Source organism: Bubalus bubalis, chromosome 23 (assembly GCF_019923935.1).
Source record: "Bubalus bubalis isolate 160015118507 breed Murrah chromosome 23, NDDB_SH_1, whole genome shotgun sequence".
In the NCBI taxonomy this organism is placed as follows: Eukaryota; Metazoa; Chordata; class Mammalia; order Artiodactyla; family Bovidae; genus Bubalus; species Bubalus bubalis.
In genome coordinates this window covers 14,338,396-14,363,981 of record NC_059179.1, presented here as the reverse complement: position 1 = coordinate 14,363,981, position 25,586 = coordinate 14,338,396, and the positions used below count along the sequence as shown (strand labels likewise).

The 25,586-nt window shown below is 38.6% G+C and overlaps 1 protein-coding gene across 1 annotated transcript in view; it reads right to left on the bottom strand.

The window, feature by feature from the left end:
• KIF11 (kinesin family member 11) overlaps positions 1-24,748 on the bottom strand; it is a 46,803-nt gene extending 22,055 nt beyond the window's left edge. The window contains exons 1-13 of the mRNA XM_006073689.4: positions 24,400-24,748; positions 17,747-17,879; positions 17,420-17,517; positions 17,254-17,332; positions 15,992-16,177; positions 15,742-15,866; positions 13,112-13,202; positions 12,288-12,530; positions 10,891-10,986; positions 4,800-4,888; positions 3,252-3,339; positions 2,321-2,509; positions 1,179-1,386 (exon numbers count right to left, since the gene is read on the bottom strand). Of these exons, the coding sequence (XP_006073751.2) occupies positions 1,179-1,386; positions 2,321-2,509; positions 3,252-3,339; positions 4,800-4,888; positions 10,891-10,986; positions 12,288-12,530; positions 13,112-13,202; positions 15,742-15,866; positions 15,992-16,177; positions 17,254-17,332; positions 17,420-17,517; positions 17,747-17,879; positions 24,400-24,476 (1,702 nt within the window). The 5' untranslated portion in view covers positions 24,477-24,748. The remainder of the gene's footprint in view (positions 1-1,178; positions 1,387-2,320; positions 2,510-3,251; positions 3,340-4,799; positions 4,889-10,890; positions 10,987-12,287; positions 12,531-13,111; positions 13,203-15,741; positions 15,867-15,991; positions 16,178-17,253; positions 17,333-17,419; positions 17,518-17,746; positions 17,880-24,399) is intronic.
• Between the last annotated feature and the right edge of the window lie 838 nt (positions 24,749-25,586).

The window sequence follows — 25,586 nt, the reverse complement described above, 5'->3', positions numbered from 1 at the left end:
TTTTAAACATAAATTATGTTCTATAGTATTCAGGAAGCACTTGGCACATCTGTAAGTGTATCAGACCTGAAACTGTACCTTAGTGTAAGAGTCAGAATAATCTAAAAATTAATCTGTAACTAAAAGTAATACACAGTATTACTGAAAATAAAAAAAGGTTAAAGAAGAGAAACTAGAAATCAATCAATAAATTTTTTAGTGGTTAGCTTAGAGTGACTAGACTCTAAGTGACCTTTTAAATTTTTCATGTCTACATCTTCCAAATTTTCTATAGTGAAAATAATACTTTAATATCAGTTTTGAAATTAGTCTCACACTAAACACGGTAAGACTGGAATAAGAAATGCTTGAACTAAAGATGGTACTGATGAATTATTTGCAGGGCAGCAAAGGAGACACAGATGTAGAGAACAGACTTATGGACATGGGTTGGGGGAGGAAGGAGAGGGTGAGATGTATGGAGAGTAACATGGAAAAATATTACCATAGGTAAAAATAAGATAGCCAATGGGAATTTGCTATATGACTCAGGGAACTCAAACAGGCGCTCTACAACAACCTAGAGCGGTGGAATGGGGAGGGAGATGGGAGGGAGGTTCAAGAGGAAGGGGACATATGTATACCGAGGTCTGTCTAGTCAAGGCTATGGTTTTTCCAGTGGTCATGTATGGATGTGAAAGTCGGACTGTGAAGAAAGCTGAGCGCCGAAGAACTGATGCTTTTGAACTGTGGTGTTGGAAAAGACTCTTGAGAGTCCCTTGGACTGCAAGGAGATCCAACCAGTCCATTCTAAAGGAGATCGGTCCTGGGTGTTCTTTGGAAGGACTGATGCTAAAGCTGAAACTCCAGTTCTTTGGCCACCTCATGCGAAGAGTTGACTCATTGGAAAAGACACTGATGCTTGGAGGGATTAGGGGCAGGAGGAGAAGGGGACAGAGGATGAGATGGCTGGATGGCATCATGGACTCGATGGACGTGAGTTTGAGTGAACTCCGGGAGTTGGTGATGGACAGGGAGGCCTGGCGTGCTGCAATTCATGGGGTCGCAAAGAGTTGGACACGACTGAGTGACTGAACTGAACTGATGGCTCATTCATGTTGATGTTTGGCAGAAACTAACAAAATTCTGTAAAGCAACTATCCTTCAATTAAAAAAAAAAAAGAAATGTTTGTACTTACCAAACAAGGTCTTATGAACTTCTAGCATGGCCTTTTGTTTCATGCTGCCATCCTTAATTAATTCTTCCATGTTATTAAATAGACTATTCAAGTTTTTGCCAAAAACATCTTGAGCTTCTGCGTTATGCTGATCAACTGCCTTCTTACGATCCAGTTTAGAATGGAGATCAAATACATCTTTTGTAGTTTCTTCAACTGTGTTAAGCAACTATATATGATTTTTAAAAATAAGTGTTGATAAGATGGATATGACAAAAGCAATCTAATGAAAATATCTGTGCTTCATTAAAGACTTCTAAAAAGAACTAGTAAATTTTATATATAGTATCAGAAGAAAATTTTAAATTCATGCCAATGTTTATTTCTCCTTCGCTAGCCATCTAGACAAGGAAAACTGACTTTCCAATCAATTTTAATAATTATTCTCCCTCACAAATGTTTCCCCAATATGTGTTACTAAGGCAGGAGACCCTGGTTCAATTCCTGGGTCAGGAAGATCCGCTGGAGAAGAGATAGGCTACCCACTCCAGTATTATTGGGCTTCCCTTGTGGCTCAGTTAGTAAAGAATCTGCCTGCAATGTGGGAGACCTGGGTTCGATCCTTGGGTTGGAAAGATCCCCTGCAGAAGGAAAAGGCTACCCACTCCAGTATTCTGGCCTGGAGAATTCCATGGACTGTACAGTCCATGGGGTCGCAAAGAGTTGGACATGATTGAATGACTTTCACTTTCATGTGTTACTAATTTCTGAAGGATACACCTAATAAAAAAGTGAGTACTTTCAACATCGTCCATCATTAGAAGATACTAAATTCTTGATGACTAGTTTCAACCATGACCACAGGTAAAGCAGTAGTACATTCTAAACATTCACAAAATATATTAAAGTCAGGTTCTATTTTCAAAACTTAAGGAATAGATTTTTCTTAAATAAGCATCTCCAGTAAAGAAAATCTAGATGAAATAGTAAAATAATGTTTCTTAAATGGACAGAAGTATCATTTGGAGTGAATAAACAGAATTTCACAATTTCTTAGCTTATGCTAAGAAAGTTACTTCTATGCTTTCTTATGCTTTCTAACTTTCTTATGCTAAGAAAGTTAACTTCTTTAACGCAACTTCAAATAAAAACAAAAGACAAACCCTGTTGGCAGCATCATGAAGTCTCTCCTCAGTAGTTTCCAAAGCCGAGGTGATATATTCTTCTTCAACAAGCTGTAATTTAGTTTCCTGCAAATGTCTTTGAGTGGTTTCAAGTTCCTGTGTCTTACTTTGCAGGTCAGATTTGCACTGGTTAAGTTCATTTTTACTATCCATAAACAATTCTGTAACCTACATATAACACATGAAACATTTTTGTTTTAGAATTAAAAAATGCCGAACTGGTCGCTGACACACCTGGCTAGTTTATAATACTAAAAGAACCAAACAAATTATTTCCATATAAAAGTTGTAACAAGTTACCAGGTAGGTTAGAACATTTCATATGGTAACTGGTTTCTTCCTATAACTGCTACTAGTACTGGTGGTCCAGTGGTTAGGACTCTGCGTGTCCAGTGCTATGGGCACAGGTTTGATCCCTGGTCAGGGAATTAAGATTCCGCAAGTCGTGGGGCACAGCCAACCAAACAAAAACAAGTAACAGGTCTAATGAAATGGTGTTAATTCTTCAGATTCCTTTCGACACTGCCAGTGCGAGGGTGGCACTGAAGGGTCAGGTCTCTCAGCCTTAGTTATTTATCTGGCTTCTCCCAACATCTGCCTTTTGTCACCTGATAAACATGTTGATGAAAATGTCTCAGCATTCACTATACAGCTTTCATATTAAATTATACAATTCAGTTAATTTCTTAAAATGCTGCATTAGTATGTGTCAAATTGAATAGCTTCTTCAAAAACGACTCACTTCTTCATTATCATTAATGATAAAAAAAACTGTGATATAACTTAATTTTAGTTTAGAGGTCAGCAAGAAAAAAAATCTTAAAGAAAAAATATCAGGTGCCTCACATTCTGATATTGCCTTTTAATATTTGCTTTTTACATGACAGTCAGTACAGTTTTGAATGCTTACCCTATTTAGCTCTTCCTCAACAGCAGCGATTTTTTCAACCAATTCTACAATTTGTTCTTCTTGAACAGTTAGTTTTCCACTCATAGCTCTAAAATAAAATTTAAAAGGATTTTAACAGTGAATATTGTTTCCTAATGCCTATAAAATTTACTCTAACACAACTTCGGCAGTTACATATCATCTCTATTATTTATCACTATCATGATAATGATGCCTAAGTATCAATAAGCAATAGATACAAAGTGCAAAAAACAAATATATTCTTTGTCTTAGGTTTATAAACAGACTGTTTTTCTTGTTTTTTCCATTTTGAAACTGAGAATCCCTACCAGTTACAGGGGAAAAAAACATGTATGTATATAAAATTTGAGAAGCTACAAAGGTGACAGAGGACAATAACCCACATAAAGCAGAGGTAGGGGATACTAGGTGTCTATAATCAGGAATATGAAGAATAATAAACCAGACAGGCATAATCCTGAAGAGGCTTGTGGTGTGAAAGCATCAGGTCTCACAGGAGGAAGGGGTAAGGGGCTAAAACCTGGAAAACTAAAGTATGTATACAGAGCAATTAAACCTCCTGGCCCCAGCACACAGACCCCAATACACACCCCAACACACATACCACTATCACACCACCACAAAAGTCCTCATAAGATAAACGATTCTTCTCTGCTGCTGCTGCTAAGTCACATTAGTCGTGTCTGACTCTGTGCAACCCCACAGGCAGCAGCCCACCAGGTTCCTCTGTCCCTGGGATTCTCCAGGCAAGAATACTGGAGTGGGTTGCCATTTCCTTCTCCAGTGCATGAAAGTGAAAAGTGAGAGTGAAGTCGCTCAGTCGTGTCCGACTCTTCGCGACCCCATGGACTGGAGTCTACCAGACTCCTCTGTCCATGGGATTTTCCAGGCAGGAGTACTGGAGTGGGGTGCCACTGCCTTCTCCGGATTCTTCTCTAGAGCACAGCTTCTCAGCTTTAGCACTACTGACATTTTGCACCAGACAATTCTGGTCTGCCCTAATGAGCCTCTGATTTCTTGTCAGTGTCAGAAGCGAGTGCTATCGTTGACATTCCTCTAGTTCCTTCATAACTACCAGCCATTTTCTATTCCACATTGTGCTTAAATGACAAAGAATTTTAAGAATGCAGATTTACTCAAACTATTTGCTAGAGATATTGATTAAAGGAAAAGATAAAGTTGAGGGGGTATAAGAAGAGAGTTCATTCTAACAGTCTTTTGTTAACTATATCAGTTCTTTATTGGAAATAGCTCTTCAAAGTAGATGAGCTATTTGAAATACTTTCCTACATTAAATGTACAAAAGGAATGCAACATTGTTATTAAATGAATGATATAGTTTAGATAAATAATTTTTAATTGACGTATAATTGACTTATAATATTACATTATTTTTGGGTGTACAACATAGTGATTTGACACTCTTATACATTACAAAATGATCACCACAACAACAGTACAATACTACTGACTATACTCCCTATGCTGTACATTCTTAGAAATTAATTTCCATAACCAAGGGCTTACCTAAAATTTTCTTCAGAAATGTACACTCCATTTTTTTCACGAGCTGCAGCAAGATCCCGTTTCAGACGCTCTATCTCTTCTGTATATTCCTATGAAAGAAGAATGTTGTGTCAGTTTAGCACTTCACTTTTTTTTCATTCAGTTTGGGGAAGATTTATAATAAATAAAACAAAATTAGCCCTCTTATCTTTTTTAAAGCATAAAAGTATGTGATTAAAAAGTCACAACCTTACTTTTCATTCAATATTAATATGGTTAGAATAAAGTCAATAGCTTTCATTCATTATAAAAATACAGGCTTCTGAAGAAAAAACAACCCCCAGTAGCCAGGTTGGTCTCCAAATCTCATTTCACACTAAAAGGAACCAGGGTGTCTTAGGGAAGTGTCTGACTCCAGGATTGGGGCAAGAAACATTCAAGAAGATCCTGGAACATCTTGTAAAACAAAATAGAAAGGAAGCTTAGGCCAACAAAAAAGACTCAAGAACCCACTGAAAGGGTACCCAACGGCCAGAGAAGGAACAATTTGAATGTCAGTGAGGTTATTAACTACAATTGTTAGCACAAATATTCTAAATCCATGAGTTTATAATGATGTTAAGAAAGTTGGGAAACCAACCCATTATTTTCCAAACTGTCAAAGGAAATGAATCAAGCATTTCTCCTGTCTTTCCTGAAAGAAGTATAGCCTTCAGGAGCTGAGGGAATATTGCTCTTTACAGAGTTAGTCCAGCAGTCAACTAAGGAAGAACAATTCGAAAATTATTATTATTTTGCAACCCTTAAAGAAGAACTAGTGGATCAGGTCATTTCAATATAATCAATCCCTTAACAAAAAAAGGGAAAGAACCAGATATTATGTGCTTCCAAGTGGGAGAATATGCCACCATTTATCAAGTATTTTGGCCAAAAATATATAAATAAGATAAAACCCGACTCTATCAAGCTTGAAAATCCAACTACTAATTTATGGCAATCCTTATTTGGATCCTAAAACAAAATATTAAAAGTCTACACTGAACAACTGGAATTTTAAACAAGGATTAAATATTTTATCATAATAAATTACTGTTAAATATTTTTAGATTTAATAATAGCAACAGGCTTCAAAAATTCAAGTTTCTAAAATAAAATGAATGCTTATAAAACAGCATGGACTTTAAAAAATCAGATCAGTTGCTTAGTCATGTCTGACTCTTTGCGACCCCATAATCGCAGCACACCAGGCCTCCCTGTCCATCACCAACTACTGGAGTTCACTCAGACTCATATCCATCGAGTCAGTGATGCCATCCAGCCATCTCATCCTCTGTCGTCCCCTTCTCCTCTTGCCCCTAATCCCTCCGAGCATCAGCGTCTTTTCCAATGAGTCAACTCTTCGAATGAGGTGGCCAAAGTACTGGAGTTTCAGCTTTAGCATCATTCCTTCCAAAGAAATCCCAGGGCTGATCTCCTTTAGAATGGACTGGTTGGATCTCCTTGCAGTCCAAGGGACTCTCAAGAGTCTTCTCCAACACCACAGTTCAAAAGCATCAATTCTTTGGCGCTCAGCTTTCTTCACAGTCCAACTCTCACATCCATACATGACCACAGGAAAAACCATAGCCTTGACTAGACGAACCTTTGTTGGCAAAGTAATGTCTCTGCTTTTGAATATGCTCTCTAGGTTGGTCATAACTTTCCTTCCAAGGAGTAAGCGTCTTTTAATTTCATGGCTGCAGTCACCATCTGTAGTGATTTTGGAGCCCAAAAAAATAAAGTCTGACACTGTTTCCACTGCTTCCCCATCTATTTCCCATGAAGTGATGGGACCGGATGCCATGATCTTCGTTTTCTGAATGTTGAGCTTTAAGCCAACTTTTTCACTCTCCACTTTCACTTTCATCAAGAGGCTTTTGAGTTCCTCTTCACTTTCTGCCATAAGGGTGGTGTCATCTGCATATCTGACGTTATTGATATTTCTCCCGGCAATCTTGATTCCAGTTTGTGTTTCTTCCAGTCCGGCGTTTCTCATGATGTACTCTGCATATAAGTTAAATAAGCAGGGTGACAATATACAGCCTCGACGTACTCCTTTTCCTATTTGGAACCAGTCTGTTGTTCCATGTCCAGTTCTAACTGTTGCTTCCTGACCTGCATACAGATTTCTCAATAGGCAGATCAGGTGGTCTGGTATACCCATCTCTTACAGAATTTTCCACAGTTTATTGTGATCCACACAGTCAAAGGCTTTGGCATAGTCAATAAAGCAGAAATAGATGTTTTTCTGGAACTCTCTTGCTTTTTCCATGATCCAGCGGATGTTGGCAATTTGATCTCTAGTTCCTCTGCCTTTTCTAAAACCAGCTTGAACATCAGGAAGTTCACGGGTCACATATTGCTGAAGCCTGGCTTGGAGAACTTTAAGCATTACTTTACCAGTGTGTGAGATGAGTGCAACTGTGTGGTAATTTGAGCATTCTTTGGCATTGCCTTTCTTTAGGATTGGAATGAAAACTGACCTTTTCCAGTCCTGTGGCCACTGCTAAGTTTTCCAAATTTGCTGGCATATTGAGTGCAGCACTTTCACAGCATCATCTTTCAGGATTTGGAATAGCTCAACTGGAATGCCATCACCTCCACTAGCTTTGTTCGTAGTGATGCTTTCTAAGGCCCACTGACTTCACATTCCAGGATGTCTGGCTCTAGGTCAGTGATTACACCATCGTGATTATCTGGGTCGTGAAGATCTTTTTTGTACAGTTCTTCTGTGTATTCTTGCCATCTCTTCTTAATATCTTCTGCTTCTGTTAGGTCTATACCATTTCTGTCCTTTATCGAGCCCATCTTTGCATGAAATGTTCCTTTGGTATCTCTGATTTTCTTGAAGAGATCTCTAGTCTTTCCCATTCTGTTGTTTTCCTCTATTTCTTTGCATTGATCGCTGAAGAAGGCTTTCTTATCTCTTCTTGCTATTCTTTGGAACTCTGCATTCAAATGTTTATATCTTTCCTTTTCTCCTCTGCTTTTCACTTCTCTTCTTTTCACAGCTATTTGTAAGGTCTCCCCAGACAGCCATTTCGCTTTTTTACATTTCTTTTCCATGGGGATGGTCTTGATCCCTGTCTCCTGTACAATGTCACGAACCTCATTCCATAGCTCATCAGGCACTCTATCTATCAGATCTAGGCCCTTAAACCATACTCACAGAAAACTAGTCAATCTAATCACACTAGGACCACAGCCTTGTCTAACTCAATGAAACTAAGCCATGCCCGTGGGGCAACCCAAGACGGGCGGGCGGGTCATGGTGGAGAGATCTGACAGAATGTGGTCCACTGGAGAAGGGAATGGCAAACCACTTCAGTATTCTTGCCTTGAGAACCCCATGAACAGTATGAAAAGGCAAAATGATAGGATACTGAAAGAGGAACTCCCCAGGTCAGTAGGTGCCCAATATGCTACTGGAGATCAGTGGAGAAATAACTCCAGAAAGAATGAAGGGATGGAGCCAAAGCAAAAAGAATACCCAGCTGTGGATGTGACTGGTGATAGAATCAAGGTCCGATGCTGTAAAGAGCAATATTGCATAGGAACCTGGAATGTCAGGTCCATGAATCAAGGCAAATTGGAAGTGGTCAAACAAGAGATGGCAAGAGTGAATGTCGACATTCTAGGAATCAGCGAAATGAAATGGACTGGAATGGGTGAATTTAACTCAGATGACCATTATATCTACTACTGCGGGCAGGAATCCCTCAGAAGAAATGGAGTGGCCATCATGGTCAACAAAAGAGTCCGAAATGCAGTACTGAGATGCAATCTCAAAAACGACAGAATGATCTCTGTTCGTTTCCAAGGGAAACCATTCAATATCACAGTAATCCAAATCTATGCCCCAACCAGTAACGCTGAAGAAGCTGAAGTTGAACGGTTCTATGAAGACCTACAAGACCTTTTAGAACTAACACCCAAAAAAGATGTCCTTTTCATTATAGGGGGCTGGAATGCAAAAGGAGGAAGTCAAGAAACACCTGGAGTAACAGGCAAATTTGGCCTTGGAATACGGAATGAAGCAGGGCAAAGACTAATAGAGTTTTGCCAAGAAAATGCACTGGTCATAACAAACACCCTCTTCCAACAACACAAGAGAAGACTCTATACATGGACATCACCAGATGGTCAACACCGAAATCAGATTGATTATATTCTTTGCAGCCAAAGATGGAGAAGCTCTATACAGTCAGCAAAAACAAGACCAGGAGCTGACTGTGGCTCAGACCATGAACTCCTTATTGCCAAATTCAGACTTAAATGGAAGAAAGTAGGGAAAACCACTAGACCATTCAGGTATGACCTAAATCAAATCCCTTTAAAAAATAATGAATATAAAAATCACTGTAGTGTTTCTCAGATCCTGACAATTTTGACACCCTTTATCAAGAAAGATTTGCTCATATAAGCTTCCTTTTAAATAGTCTTGATTCCAAGAGTTATTATAAAGCTACAGTAACTAAAACTGTGGTTATTAGTGAGCGACAGACATAAATCAATGCAACAGAATAGAAAGCCCAGCCATTTTGGAAAGCAACTTGGCAGTTCCTTAAAAAAAAAAAAAAAAAAAAGGAAACTTATATTCAATTACTATACAACACAACAATTATACTCTTGGGCAATTATCTCAGAAAAATGAAAATTTACATGTACACAAATTGCTATAAACAAATATGATCAAAGCAGTTTTATTTTCAATTGTGAAAAATTGAAATCAGCCCAAATGTCTCTCACAGGTGAATCTGACAACAAACTATGTGTGGTGTATACATGTGCCGTGCTGTGCTGTGCTTAGTCGCTCAGTTGCGTCTGACTCTTTGCTACCCCATGGACTGTAGCCCACCAGGCTCCTCTGTCCTTGGGGATTCTCCAGGCAAGACTACTGGAGTAGGTTGCCATGCCCTCCTCCAGGGGATCTTCCCAACCCAGGTATCGAACCCAGGTCTCCCACATTTCAGGTGAATTATTTAGTCTGAGCCACCAGGGAAGCCCAAGAATACTGGAGTAGGTAGCCTATTCCTTCTCCAGGGCACCTTCCTGACCCATGAATTGAACTGGGGTCTTCTGCACTGCAGGCGGGTGGTATATACATACCAAGGAATATTCCTCAGCATTAAAAAGTAAAGATCTATTGATATGCACCACTCAGGTTAACCTCCAGGGAATTATGCTGAGTGATAAAAGCAATCCCCAAAGTTTACATACTGCATGATTCCATTCAGTAACACTCTTAAAATGACAAACATTTAGAAAGAGAACAGATCATTGGATAACAAAGATTAGGGCGTGAGGTCAGAGTGGGAACGAAGTGATTATAAAAGGGCAATGAGGAATCGTTGCTGAGATGGGACTGTTCGGGACCTTGACTGTGGTAGTGTCTCCATGAACCTACACATAACAAAACTGTATAGAACTAACTAAACACACACATGAGTACCAGGAAAATTGAGGAATAAGACCAATGAATTGCTATTAACAGTGTCCCTACAGTGATTTTACTGTATAGTTTAATAAAATGTACAAAGGATCTCTCTGTATTACTTCTTTCAACTGCATGTGAATCTATAGTTGTCTCTATAGAAACAAAAAAAACCCCACTACCAATAAAAGGAAAAGACAAGCCAGACTGGGAGGAAATATTTACAAATTATTTCATAAAGGATAGTATGTATAAAATATGAACAATCCTTTACAACTTCATAAAAAGACAACCCAATTAAAAACTGGTAATTTAAATAGATATTTCACAAACGAAGATATACATATGGATAATAAGCATGTGAAAAGATGCTGACTATCACTATTAAGGAAATGCTAATTAAAACTGCACTGAAGTACCATTATACACTTAAATTTTACTGACTGGATAGCGCTTGTAAAGTCATCTATTAGTATTAGAAAAAGCATTTTAACACACAGGGCATTTAATTCAAGCCATTAAATGAAAAGCCTTATCAAAGGCAATTTAATAAATTTTTAAAAACAATTATCTATTTCAGTTCCTCATTTTCACATTTGTCAAACAAATTTATATTACTCCATTAAAATTCACAATTACCTTAATCAGAGCTTTCTTGGTGAGTTTCTGGTTAACCTCAGGCTTATTGAGTATGTTCTTTGCTCTATGAGCGTATTCCAATGTACTCAGAGTTTCCTGTGATGAAAAGAAAAGGCCAATTACTGAAGATATGAGAATAATGTAGTTCTGTTACCTAAAATGTACTATACAATAACATAATAATTTTTGGTTATATCTAATATAAACATTTACCCACTAATACTACTATATCCAACCTTTAAAAACAAGGAATGTTCTTGAAGCAACTATACTCCAATTAAGTAAATAAATAAGACAGAGTACTGTTTAAAACATCCTTATTTTTTACTCCTCAAGGTTCAGGGTCTTTAACTTTACTATAATTTAATCTAATAATTTTTTGCTTTAGTCTTAAGCTCTATTAAAAAGAAAACCTCAATGAATTTCATCAACTGATGAATAAACAAAATGTCCTATATCCATATTACTCACCCACAAAAAGGAATGAGTTCTGATACTTGCTGCAACATGGATGAACATTGAAAACATTATGCTAAGTGACAGAAGCCAGTCACAAAAGAACACTTAATGTGTGACTCCATTTATATAAAATATTCAGAATAGGCAAAGGCATAGATTAAAGAAAGTAGATTAATAGTGACCTAGGGCTAGAAATGGAAACTGATGGGGAGTGACTGCTAATAGGTTACAGAGTTTCCTTCTAGGATAAAAATGTTTAGATTTTGGTGACAGTTGCATAGCTCAATGAATATAGTACAATCACCTAATTATATACTTTCAATGGATGAATTTTATAGTATACAAATCATTTCTCAACAAAAATAGTTTTTAAAATGAAAGAGGAATTAAGAGACTTTATAAAAGCTTTTCTAATTCCATTTAAAGAGGATAATCCAGTAAAATTAAAGTAGATTTTACCATCTTTGTTGTTTCTCTTGGTTTTCCTACCTGTACCCCCACATCCAGCCCCATCTTTAGTGATCTCTAAGCAGCCTCTAAAGCACTAGTATTCGCTTAACCCACTTCTAAGGCCTCAATTAAACCATCCACTGCTAATGACCACTGCAATTATCTTTGAAGACTGGAAAAACACAACTAAGTAACTAGCTTTTTAAGATTGAAAACTGCCAGGAAGGAGAAAGACCATTTTTCAGTGGTGTTCTCCTCTGTGTCCACCACATACAATGTCTAGATTATTTTTACTGTAGCATAGAATGAATGAAGCTAATTAGTGAACTCTAAAAATATTACACATGATAGTTAGGGAATTCTCTGGCAGTCTAGTGTTTAGGACTCCAAATTTTCACTGCTAAGGGCCCAGGTTCAATCCCTTGTTGAAAACAAAGATCCCACAAACCACACAGCACAGCCAAAAAAAGTGATGGTTAAGACCTTACCTCCAGATTGAGAGATGCAGGAGAAACTGTTGCAATGATAGATGTTCTTGTACGTCCCCCAAGAGAGTCCTGGAGGATTCTAGTCAGTTTAGATTCTCGATAAGGAACATGAGGTGTTCTTTCTACAAGAGCAGTAATAACCCTTCCCAGAGTCAACAGGGACTGATTGATATTTCCAGCTTCCCGAGCTCTCTTATCAACTGCTCCAGAACGGCCAATGTTCTCACTGCCTGCAAGATCAACCTTGAATTTTAAAAATAAAAATAAGTCCTCAGTCTATGGATTTGGAATAGAAGACTTTCATTCTCATACTGTACATAAAGATATAAAATAGCCAGTAAAATAATTTTCTATTAAGTAACAACCCACTACAAAACCAATAACCCAGTGACTACAAAAGTACTGTCTCTAAATACACAATTTTCAAACTGCTCTATGAGGTGATAAAGAAGAAACAGTGGAACAGAACTACCATTTGACCTAGCAATCCCACTTCTGGGTATGTATGCAAAGAAAATGAAATCATTCTCTCAAAGAAATGTCTGCACTCCCACGTTCACTGCACTGTTAATGACAAACAAGGTATGGAAACAGCCTAAGTACCCACTGACAAATGAATAAAGATGTGACATGATGTGCATGCACACGCGCACACACACACACACACACACACACACACTCGAATATTATTCAGCATGAGAAAGGATATCTTGCTACATTGTACATTTTAAATACATAATTTTATTTGTCAGTTATACCTCAATAAAACTATAAAAAAAAACAAACCTGAAAGAATGAACAGTGGTATTACAGTTGATGCTTACCAAGTTCAACTTTCCAATTTTAACAAGCTCCTCTCCATCAACTGTAGTTTCTTTCATATGTATTGTAACAGAGAAAACTGAGTGGGATCGACTAGAAAACAAGACCAAGTTGCCCAATCATTATAATGCAAAACATTATTTGTTTTCTTTCTGTAACATAATGAAAACATCAAAGAAAGATCTAAATTCATCAGGGTAGAGAAACATAGTATCAGACAGGATATCAGTAAGATTTTGGAAGACAGTGGATAGATAGAATGATGCTAGGTTTTGGCTTTCTTCCTCCTGCTGCCTGCACAGAGGAAACCAATAATAAGCTACCTGAAAACAGCTTAAATGACTTAGAATCCTCAGGCACCTCTGAAAGCTGTATGTGGAATAATGTTTGAACAGCTGCCTGGTGTGTCAGAAGAGATGGCTTGCAACTGATCTAAGAACCACTTGAAATATCATTACCTTAAACTCAAACAGCATCAGGCAAGCCACCAGATCACTCCCCCTCAGTGTCAACTGTCCTAAAAGTACATTGCTCTGCCTTGAGAAGGTCACCAGAGACAGGTAGGTCCTTCCTCTGAACAGCACAAACAGTAAATAGCAGTGTTCACTGAAACATGACAAGTAATCACTGCTAGACTACAAGGTTTTCCAAAGTCCTTCTTAAGCTGTATACTGACACTCAACTTTTATCTTAGTGATATAAAAAACAATACAGACAACCAAAGACAGCATTCCTTTGTGTATCAATATCTGATGAAGAACATTATGTTTGTTAATGTCATTGATGGTTGGAATATGGTAATTTCTAATTTTCTCATTTGTACTTTTCACGTGACTTGGAAAATTTTATAAGTATCATTTTTACAAAATTATTTAAGTTATTTTAAATAACAGAAAAAGGGAGGGACAGAGGGAAAAATATAAACTATAGATTTGAATTATAAAATTAATCTCATGTTTTCCTACCATTATTTGCCCAGGAGATCAGTCCTGGGTGTTCACTGGAGGGACTGATGCTGAAGCTGAAACTCCAATACTTTGGCCACCTCATGCAAAGAGTTGACTCATTGGAAAAGACCCTGATGCTGGGAGGGATTGGGGGCAGGAGGAGAAGGGGACGACAGAGGATGAGATGGCTGGATGGCATCACCAACTCAGTGGACATGAGTTTGAGTAAGCTCTGGGAGTTGGTGATGGACAGGGAGGCCTGGCGTGCTGCGATTCATGGGGTCGCAAAGAGTTGGACACGACTGAGCAACTGAACTGAACTGAACTGAATTTAAGATAATAGGACTAATGCTATTAAGCATAAAAGTCAATTCTGATTTTGGAAAACTGAATCATGTTTCTTTTCTTTATCACATACATTGATAAGAAGATATCTTTACTGCAGCCTTCAGTGAAAATTAGGAAATTTTAAATTATTCAAATTTACAGAATAATGGGAATTTTATATTTCAGAGAAAAGTATTTAGAGAAAGAAAATTTCTTAAATTCCTTCTTCCAAAGTCTAAATCAAATGAAGTTATAAAGCAAACATTTAATTCAAGTGGAAACTTCATTCTATGATTTGTTTATAATTCCATTTTTAATGGAAAGCTATTACAGGAAATTTAATTTAAATTATAAAATCACCCATAATTCCATGATACTGATTACTTTCATGTTATGCTATTTTTCTTCTTTCTTTAAAAACACACATATTTATATACAGCTACAATTATAATTGTTATAGCATATTGTAGAAATGTCCGACTATAAGAGAGCAAGACCTCAAAGTCATTTTGCAGTTCAGGGAAAATGATATTCAAGTAAGTTTAACTACCTAAAGTAACATATTTAGTTAACTGCAGAACTGGAACTAAGCACAAATACCTAACTCCTAATCTACAACTCTTTCAATTACATTCTGATATTTCCTTCAAAGACGAGGAGAAAAAAAAAAAATCACCTCTGATTTGGTAAAGTGCATTTGTAGAGTCTGGGATTCATCTTATAAGGGATACTATCAAATATGCCTCTTTCTCCCCTTGAAAGCCTGTATTAGTGATCATGTGTATTCTATTAGTGACTATGTGTCTTCCTACATTAAAGTGAAGCCATTTGAGAAGAAAGAAGTCATGTTGTACAACCTAAATATATAAAATTTTGTCATTTATACCTTGATTCAGCTGGGGGGGAAAAAACAGGCCATTTGGTTTTCTTCTAATCTTTACTCAAATAAGGGATTTTCAAACTGTATTCTAAGTATCCTTAGGGGCTCCAGAAAAGTACTCTGGGCAAATCTCCTGAAGGCTGAAGAGGTAAGCCCCTGAGTATCCCACTGCCAAATCAACTACCCCAGCCACATTTTAATCAGGGCTCCCATGTATAATTTCATTTGGGAAAAGAAATCTTCTACTTAAAAAACAAGAATTCTGCTCAAGTTTAACTTGTCTTTGTCCTCTTTCCAACATTCTCCCAACACTGGTGCTCTCCTTATAAACCTCAAGCCAAGTGCCAAGGCAAGCAATCCAGCACACAATCTAGCTGTGTGACTCACACATCTTGACATGCCCCAATTTGATTTCCCAAGTTTGGATATTCTTCTTGAAAACCAAATGCAGCAGCAGGGGAAACAAGGGCTTTCTTACCTAGAGTAGGCATTCATCAGAGTTGCTGCGGTTGTCCTTTTTGCTGCCCCCTTCTCCAAAATTTGATAGACTTCATCCTTGTTGTGTACTGTGATTTCCTCTAAACCTTTGATTATCACTCCCCTCTGACCAAATATCAGAAGAGCACCCATTAAATTGGTTAAAAAGAAAAAAAACACATAAATATATATTTCTCAAAATATCACACATTAACATTTGGAGACATTTCATTGTCAAAGACTCAAGTTACCTTGTTACGGGGATCATCAAACATCTGCAGTCTCTCAGAAACATCAGAAGACGGATTAAGGAGATCAAAGAGCTCTTCATTATAGATTTCCAACAGCGACACTTTCACTGAAAATTCAGTACCGTTATCAGTAAGTTTCTCAAAAATTTGATGAAGAGTACGTGGAATTATACCAGCTAAAGGATCCTGAAATTATAATATTAATAAAGACTTAAAGAAAACCATTTACTGAAATAGTTAAAACACATATATAACAAGGGCCTCCTTTATAGTATATTTAAACATAAATATGTCAAAACAGGTTTAAAAAAAAATAAAAAAACTAACCTAATGTTAGAGAAGCCAAATCATTTACAAGCCATTTACAACAATCTGTTCAATAGCAATTATTCTTCCTTACACCTTCCACAAATCTGTCATTCCAGTCAGCTACTTCATGCCTGAGCATTATACAGAAACCAACTGAATCAAGCTCCTTATAAAGCCAAGTTCAATCATCCTTTCCAATTTTTCTCATGAGAACATAGAACCATTCTTTTAATCAGAAAAGTGGCTCATCTAACAGTATATTCCCTAATTCCGACATAAAACAAAGTTGTTTCTCAAATGTCTAATTATCCTTAATAAAACTTATGACTCTAAATTTTGAAACTGTGCTTTAAGCCTAGTCCATATTTTCTATGATTACAATTCCATAACACTATTACCCATGCATAAAGTAAGTTAATGCCCCAACCACTAGAAGAAAGGATCTACCTAAATGTTAGTAATTTGGAAAATATCAGTCATTAAACTCATTTAGGTTTAAACACATTTCTTTGTGAAATGTACTATGTGCTTTCTATAATCTTCAGCAATACAGTGATCTTAATTTTATACTCAAAGTCATCATTAATAAAGTACCACACTGCTCCCATGGTTGTGCTAACTTTACAAGACTCCCTCACTGCAAAGCCTTCCTCTTCAAGTCCTACTCACACTCCACTTTCCCACAATAGTCTGCTCCAACTCTCTGTCCCAAAGAGACCCTTCTCTCATCATCTAAGTGTACCATATGTATTGCTCCTCTCTCCCAGTAAGACTTTATGTTTCTTAAACAGAAGCCATTACATATACTTTAATATCATTATACTAATAGTTTATCCTAAATTCATGTTTGACATGGTACTCTGATCTATTTCAGACAGAGGCGTCCGACCAAGTTTTATTCTGCTGCACTTGAGCCACTTTAGAGACAGAAGTCTGATATAAACAATAAATACCTCCTCCCAAGTATACTCTTCATTAGGGGACCTTTCACCTTCCATTGTAAAGGTTTTTCCAGTGCCGGTTTGGCCATATCTGTCAAAATTAACAGAAGTGTTAAACAAAAAAAAATGATTACATGCATCTAAAACTTTTCATCAATTTGAAAAGTGTTTAACTCACGCAAAAATAGTGCAATTATAGCCCATAATAACTTCATCCAGAATTGGACAAACGACACTTCGGTAAACATCAATTTGTTTAGTATTTGCTCCAAAAACCTAGCCAAAAAACAAAAGGCATTTCTTAAAAAAAAAAAAAAAAAACTTCAAAATTACCTTAATAATTGTTTTTAATATATTAACTTATCCAGCCCACTAGAAACCATTTGACAACTCAAAGGATCAATTGCAATTTCTAACTATACCAGAACCTACAGAAAATATACATACGAGGATAATTTTACATTAGTGGATAATAAGAAGTAGCAGCACTTTAGGAAGTAAGTACCATATCAAAAGTGTATGTTTTCCTTGAGCTTTTGTCTGCCAGTCCTCCAGTTCGAACACTAACTTCTTTCCGCACATGATCACATTCTACTACCGAATGGGCATTAGCTTTCCGCTCTGCCAAATTAAATGGTCTGTAAAATGAAACACACAAGGTTATTCAAGAACTCTTTTTTTTTAAACTTTTTATTTTGTATTGGGGTATATATAACCAATTAAATCTGTTGTTATAGTTTCAGGTCAACAGCTAAGGGACTCAGCCATACATATGCTGCTAAGTCGCTTCAGTCGTGTCCGACTCTATGTGACCCTATAGACGGCAGCCCACCAGGCTCCTCCATCCATGGGATTTTCCAGGCAAGAGTACTGGAGTGGGGTGTCATCGCCCTCTCCGCAGCCATACATATAAATGTATCCATTCTCCCCCAAACTCCTCTCCTATCCAGGCTGCCACTTAACAGTAAGCAGAGTTCTATGTTCTTGTGCTTATCCATTTTAAATATAGCAATGAGTCCATGTCAATCCCCAACTCCCTAACTATCCCTTCTCCCCAGCAACCCTAAGTTTGTTCTCTAAGTCTATGAGTCTGTTTTGTAAGTAAGTTCACTTAAGAATTAAGAACTCTTAATTATCAGGTTACTGATGACATTTTTGTTAATATCTCAGACAAGAACAATGGGAAGTTTTAACCACACTGTTGGTGACAGAGATTAAATGGGGCCTAAATGACACTGCTAAAGCAGACAGCAGAATTTTAAGGGTTTCAATTGCCAGAAATAAAATTAGTTTAAAAAGTTTTGAAAGATATATACAATTCTGACAGTTTCTTGGAGTAGATGCTAAAAGAATTAATTTGTAAAAAAGGTGAAACTTATTTTTCAGAATTCTATTTCCAATGTTCCTAGAATCTGGCCAAGTTAGGTTATGATGTATTAGAAAGAACATGCCAAATTTGCATCCAAAATATTAACCTGCCAAGGGATAACTGGCACAAAATTAAAAATATATTAAAATAATGACTAATACATAGAGCGCTTACTACGTGCCAGGTACTCACTGTTCCAAGTGTTTCACATGTGTTAATTCAATCTGTCCTCAAGACACTGAGGTCTAGTGGGGAACATAAAACAAGTGATTTTAAGAGAGATGATGTTTAGTAAGGGGAAGTAAAAGGTGCTGTAGGAACTTACAGCAGAAACTTAATGGGGCCTTGATTAGGACAGAAAAGGATAGAGGAGGTGTGATGGGAAAGACTCCATGTGAAGTAAAATAAGATAAATGCCTCCTTAGGCATTTCAGTACAATGAGGACTCTTCATCCAGTCTGCCTGGGCAATGAAGCCCTTTGTGCCTGTCTCCTCATTTGAAAATTAAAAGGTTGGTAATAGCACCAACCTCAAAATGTAGGGAAACAAGTCCTATGTAATTTACTGTTTCCCCAGCGTCTACTACTCTGCTTAGCAGACACTCAAATATTAATAATATCTGTTACACTACACTGCTTAATAAATGTCATCCTTAGGGTAACGAAAAGGAAAGCTAAAAAGAACCACAGTCCACAGAGTAACATCCATAAGATACTGACATACTGAGCACAAATCTGAGCCAAAGGGAGAGGTACTCTTGCCCTGAGTTCACTTTTCCCATTCATTATCACATACTGTGACAGGAAATGCTAAATAGGAAGTTATCTTTCCCCTCATCACTAGACTAACCAAACTGCTGTTTATGTTAAGGATACCTCAATGTCCCTGTCATGCCCCACCCCCATGTTTGAAAACCACATTTGTGATCCTGAGAAATCTAACTCAGTAACTTCCAAGTAATATCTTGTCATGTTATCATTTGTTAAATGTACTGAAACCTAACAATGCACAAAACTCACAGTATCCAGAATTGCTCTCCTGTGGTTAAAGCTTTTCCAATTGGTCTAATCTCTCGTCAGGATGTGTGATTAAGTTACCAAATGAATACCATTCAAGTTATTTGGGCAAAGTAGTAGAAATGCCCACAAATCACACACTCCTAAAAGTTATCAAAGCTCCCACAAAGGAGCTTTAGGGACTGTTTTTAACTGCAATAAAGAGTACTGTCAACCAACTATTTTCCTATCCAGACTTCTTTAATTAGAAATTGCAAGGTTGCTGCTGATGACACTAGCAAAACCATCAATTGTAGTTGGCCTTCCCTGGTGGTCCAGACAGTAAAGAATCTGCCTGCAATGCAGGAGACCCGGGTTCAATTTCTGGGTGGGGAAGATACCCTGAAGAAGGGAATGGCTACTCACTCGAGTATTCTTGCCTGGAGATTTCCATGAACAGAGGAGCCTGGCCGGCTACAGTCTATGCAGTTGCAAAGAGTCATACACAACTAAGCGACTAACACTAATGCTTTCACTACAGTCATATTAAAACTCAAACAACCAAAACGGTAAAGAAAGACTGAAGATTAAAAAAAAAGTTCTAACCACTAAATTCATTCATTCACTCCATAAATATTCATATAGCTACTGTACAAGTAAAGAACATCATAAAGATTGTATTCATTGTAATAAAAAAACGAAGTCATCTCTTAAAATTTTGCTGATTTCTTAGGTTATCATAAAGATTGCATTCATTGTAATCAAAAACTGAAGTCATCTCTCTCAAAATTCTGCTGATCTCTTGGTGGTTTAGTTGCTAAGTCGTGTCCAACTCTTGTGACCCCACAGACTATAGCCTGCCAGGCTGCTCTGTCCATGAGATTCTCCAGGCAAGAATACTGGAGTGGGTTGCCATTTCCTTCTCCAGAGGATCTTCCGGACCCAGGGATCAAACCCAGGTCTCCTGCATTTTAGGCAGATTCTTTACCAACTGAGCTACTAAGGAACCCCTTAGGCTGATCTCTTAGGTTATCACAAACTGTTGCCATTAAAAGTTTAAAACTGGGAAAAAAAAAAAACAGACAAGATTATGTGACAGAAACCACATGTAATCTGAAAAGCCTAAAATATTTACTATGTGGGCCCTTTGAGAAAAGATTTAATAACCTTCAAGGCCATAAGTTGTTTATTTAGTAAAGTTTAAGGACACATGCAAAGAGGAAAACAACAGAATGGGAAAGACTAGAGATCTCTTCAAGAGAATTAGAGATCCCAAGGGAACATTTCATGCAAACATGGGCTCGATAAAGGACAGAAATGGTATGGACCTAACAGAAGGAGAAGAGATTAAGAAGAGGTGGCAGGAATACACAGAAGAACTGTACAAAAAAGATCTTCACGACCCAGATAATCACGATGGTGTGATCACTCACCTAGAGCCAGACATCCTGGAATGTGAAGTCAAGTGGGCCTTAGAAAGCATCACTACAAACAAAGCTAGTGGAGGTGGTGGAATTCCAGTTGAGCTATTCCAAATCCTGAAAGATGATGCTGTGAAAGTGCTGCACTCAATATGCCAGTAAACTTGGAAAACTCAGTAGTGGCCACAGGACTGGAAAAGGTCAGTTTTCATTCCAATCCCAAAGAAAGGCAATGCCAAAGAATGCTCAAACTACCGACCGCACAATTGCACTCATCTCACACGCTAGTAAAGTAATGCTCAAAATTCTCCAAGCCAGGCTTCAGCAATACGTGAACCATGAACTTCTGATGTTCAAGCTGGTTTTAGAAAAGGCAGAGGAACCAGAGACCAAATTGCCAATATCTGCTGAATCATCGAAAAAGCAAGAGAGTTCCAGAAAAACATCTATTTCTGCTTTATTGACTATGCCAAAGCCTTTGACTGTGTGGATCACAATAAACTGTGGAAAATTCTGAAAGAGATGAGCATACCAGACCACCTGACCTGCCTCTTGAGAAACCTGTATGCAGGTCAGGAAGCAACAGTTAGAACTGGACATGGAACAACAGACTGGTTCCAAATAGGAAAAGGAGTACATCAAGGCTGTATATTGTCACCCTGCTTATTTAACTTATATGCAGAGTACATCATGAGAAACGCTGGGCTGGAGGAAGCACAAGCTGGAATCAAGATTGGTGGGAGAAATATCAATAACGTCAGATATGCAGATGACACCACCCTTATGGCAGAAAGTGAAGAGGAACTAAAAGCCTCTTGATGAAAGTGAAAGAGGAGAGTGAAAAAGTTGGCTTAAAACTGAACATTCAGAAAACGAAGATCATGGCATCTGGTTCCATCACTTCATGGGAAATAGATGGGGAAACAGTGCAAACAGTGTCAGACTTTACTTTTTTGGGCTCCAAAATCACTGTAGATGGTGACTGCAGCCATGAAATTAAAAGACGCTTACTTCTTGGAAGGAAAGTTATGACCAACCTAGATAGCATATTAAAAAGTAGAGACATTACTTTGCCAACAAAGGTCTGTCTAGTCAAGGCTATGGTTTCTCCAGTAGTCATGTATGGATGTGAGAGTTGGACTGTGAAGAAAGCTGAGCACCGAAAAATTGATGCTTTTGAACTGTGGTGTTGGAGAAGACTCTTGAGAGTCCCTTGGACTGCAAGGAGATCCAACCAGTCCATTCTGAAGGAGATCAGCCCTGGGATTTCTTTGGAAGGACTGATGCTAAAGCTGAAACTCCAGTACTTTGGCCACCTCATTCGAAGAGTTGACTCATTGGAAAAGACTCTGATGCTGGGAGGGATTGGGGGCAGGAGGAAAAGGGGACGACAGAGGATGAGATGGCTGGATGGCATCACTGACTCGATGGACGTCAGTCTGAGTGAACTCCGGAGTTGGTGATGGACAGGGAAGCCTGGCGTGCTGCGATTAATGGGGTCGCAAAGAGATGGACACGACTGAGCGACTGAATTGAACTGAACCGAACTGAACTAAAGGACACATTGGGCTTCCCAGGTGGAGCAGTGGTAAAAGATGGCAGAGACACAGGTTCAATCTCTGGGTCAGGAAGATCCCCTGGAGAAGGAAATGGCAACCCACTCCAGTATTCTAGCCTGGGAAATCCCATGAAAAGAGGAGCCTGGTGGGCTACAGACAATGGGGTCGCAAAGATTCGGACACCATTGAGCACACACACACACCACCACCACACCAAGAACAGAAATCTTTGCAGTAGGAGGGCTATTTGAAAAAGAAAAGACTAATCTGAAGAGAAAAAGATCTTTTTATACTGAAGTTATTGTAAACATTGGACACTAAGCACTTGTCATTAACAATAAAATAAATCTCTTTTAAGTTAAGGCTTTAAATGTATGGAGGTAATAAACATGAAATTCAGGATAATGTTCAACTCTTAAGGTAGAAGAAAGGGATGTGGAGGGATACAGTGGGATTCTAGCTATAATGATTCTTCTGTTTCTAAACAAAGATGCTTGTTATATTCGTTATATTTTTTTTATAGGTCTGACCTATTTTTTAACTCACAATAAAAATGAAATTAAAGAAAATAAAGCCACATAGAAAAGGTAATACTGCCTGACTTAATTAAATGATCAAAATCATATAAAAATTTGTACTTGAATATTGGCTGGTTTTTTTACTCTTCAAGACAAGTAACTATTAACAGAGGCCAGAGAATGCAACCGGTAATTGGCTAGACTTCGGGTTACCACCAAGTGTCTTGTCAGGCACCTACTTTAGAGTTAGCTATTACCTTTGATATATACAACTCAAGCCACCAAAGCTGTGTAGGCAATAACCTAAGAAAGTTTGTTAATACACTTTTAAAATAACCTTTTAATTTTAGAATACGTTTGGATTTACAAAATAGTTTCTGAGAGTTGGTAGTTTTTAATATCACAGCAACAAAAATAGACACACAAAATACACAAATACCAGCAAACTGTGTAGGGTGTCTAAAAAGTCAAATCAATCCAATATTTGGTTAAGCAATAGATTGTACAAGTATGTTCTTCCTCTCCTGAAGTGAACTGAAGTGAAGTCGCTCAGTCGTGTCCGACTCTTTGCGACCCCATGGACTGTAGCCCACCAGGCTCCTCCATCCATGGGATTCTCCAGGCAAGAATACTGGAGTGCGTTGCCATTTCCTTCTGGGAAATGATGCAGAAACTAATCAGGAGACAGCTGAACACCTTCACCCACCCACTGGAAAATGTAGCACAGCTTTAGTTGTCTCCTTGATTTTTTAAAACATAAACTCATTCTACAACTTCAATTTTAAAAACAAAGATGTTTATTTGTTTACTAAGGATTAAGAAAATATTACTTCTAGAACAAAGTGAAGAGGTAAATGATTACTTTTTTAGAGATGATGGAGAGGATGGTAATAACAACTTAAGTGCTAAAACATCTGTTTAGTAGGTGTGCAGTCGTTTCCAAACTGATCAACTGCAAGGAGTGGCATACAGAATGACACCTAAATCTTTGCTGACAGTATTTTAAAAAAAAAAAACACATTTCACTAAAGAACAGCGACGAACTTCTCCTCAATAGCAGTTTAAACTATAAACTCAGATACAAATATCCTTTCTTCTGAAAACAAAACAAAACAAAATACTAATTTACTCCTCACAGAAACCTGGTGTCATTTTCTCGAACAGAACGCAGGAAACTAAGAAACAGGAAGGTCTGGTTCCTTCAGAAAATTGCCAACAAAATCCCTCTTCTCGGACCGCGCAGGAAAGAGCCCGGCAGCAAAGCCCAGGGCTCGGAACCCTGCAAGCTCGCCCTACCTGCATCGCACCACCACTTGGATGTTCTTCCCCTTTTCATCTTTCTTCTTCGCAGATGAATTCGGCTGAGACGCCATGACTGTCCCCTAAGAAGGCCGGGTCACGGACTCGCCTTGGGGCGTGGAGCAGCTCGGCGGCCGGCGCGGACCTAGGTGCCCTCCTCCCCTGCCGGGTGCTGGCGTGCCCGCGGAAACTGCTATCCACCAGTCACGGCCACCGTGACTGGCCGCGGCGTCTGCCCCGCACCAGTCCGAGCCTTGGAATCACAAACCTAGTCTCCGCCCGAAGCCCAGGAAACCGAGCAACGACTCGGCGCCTCAATTTGAAAAAGGAGCCGACCGGCCGGGCCAATGGCAGCGCTGGGGCGCAAAGCACCATGGGACGCGGTGTCGTCACCAGACCCCCGCCCCCGGGGCGTGGCCCGCGGGAAAGTAAATAGCTGGTCCGACGGTGCCAACTCTGGAACGTGTTGTCTTGTGGGAGACTCCCCGTGAGTAGTGTCACACTTCGACGTGGTCTTGCTCAAATTACACAACGTCTCTAGGCCAGAGTTTCCTCACTGTCTCACTGGTGAGGGTAAATAGTTTAGACTAGAACGACCCTGTAAGCGCTCGGGAAACCTAGCGGTTATTGTAAGTGATATTAGAGAATTGTAAGACAGTGCTGTGGAAGCACAGAAAAGAGAGGTCCAAAGCAAGCCCCTTTCTCGGAGGAAGCGTCCAGAATCGTCTTGAAGAATAATTAGGAAATGTTAAGACTAAAAAGGGCTTCCCTGGTAGCTCAGATGGTAAAGCGTCTGCCTACAATGCAGGAGACCCGGGTTCGAAAAGACACTGAATGTTACTTTATTCAGTATGAATTTATTCTTTGATTGATGAGAACTCGTCCTCGCCAAATGATTCCAAGCAAGAAAGCAAGGTCAGATTTGCGTTTTCCAACCACAGTCCTGCAGTAGCTGTTGCAGGCTCAATCTACGTGGCGCAGCATCCCGTAGGCATCTCAAGGAGGTTGCGCAAACGCCCACGGCCGTCAGCCTACAACTCCCGGCAGGCAACGCTACCCGGCTCCTCTGGCGCTCAGTAACCTCCGGCTTCCGTAGGAGTACTTTGGGCGTTTTGGCAGTGTTTGCGGTTACTCGACCAGATTAGATGTGGGTCACAGACCCCTGAAATAAAAGAATCATGGGC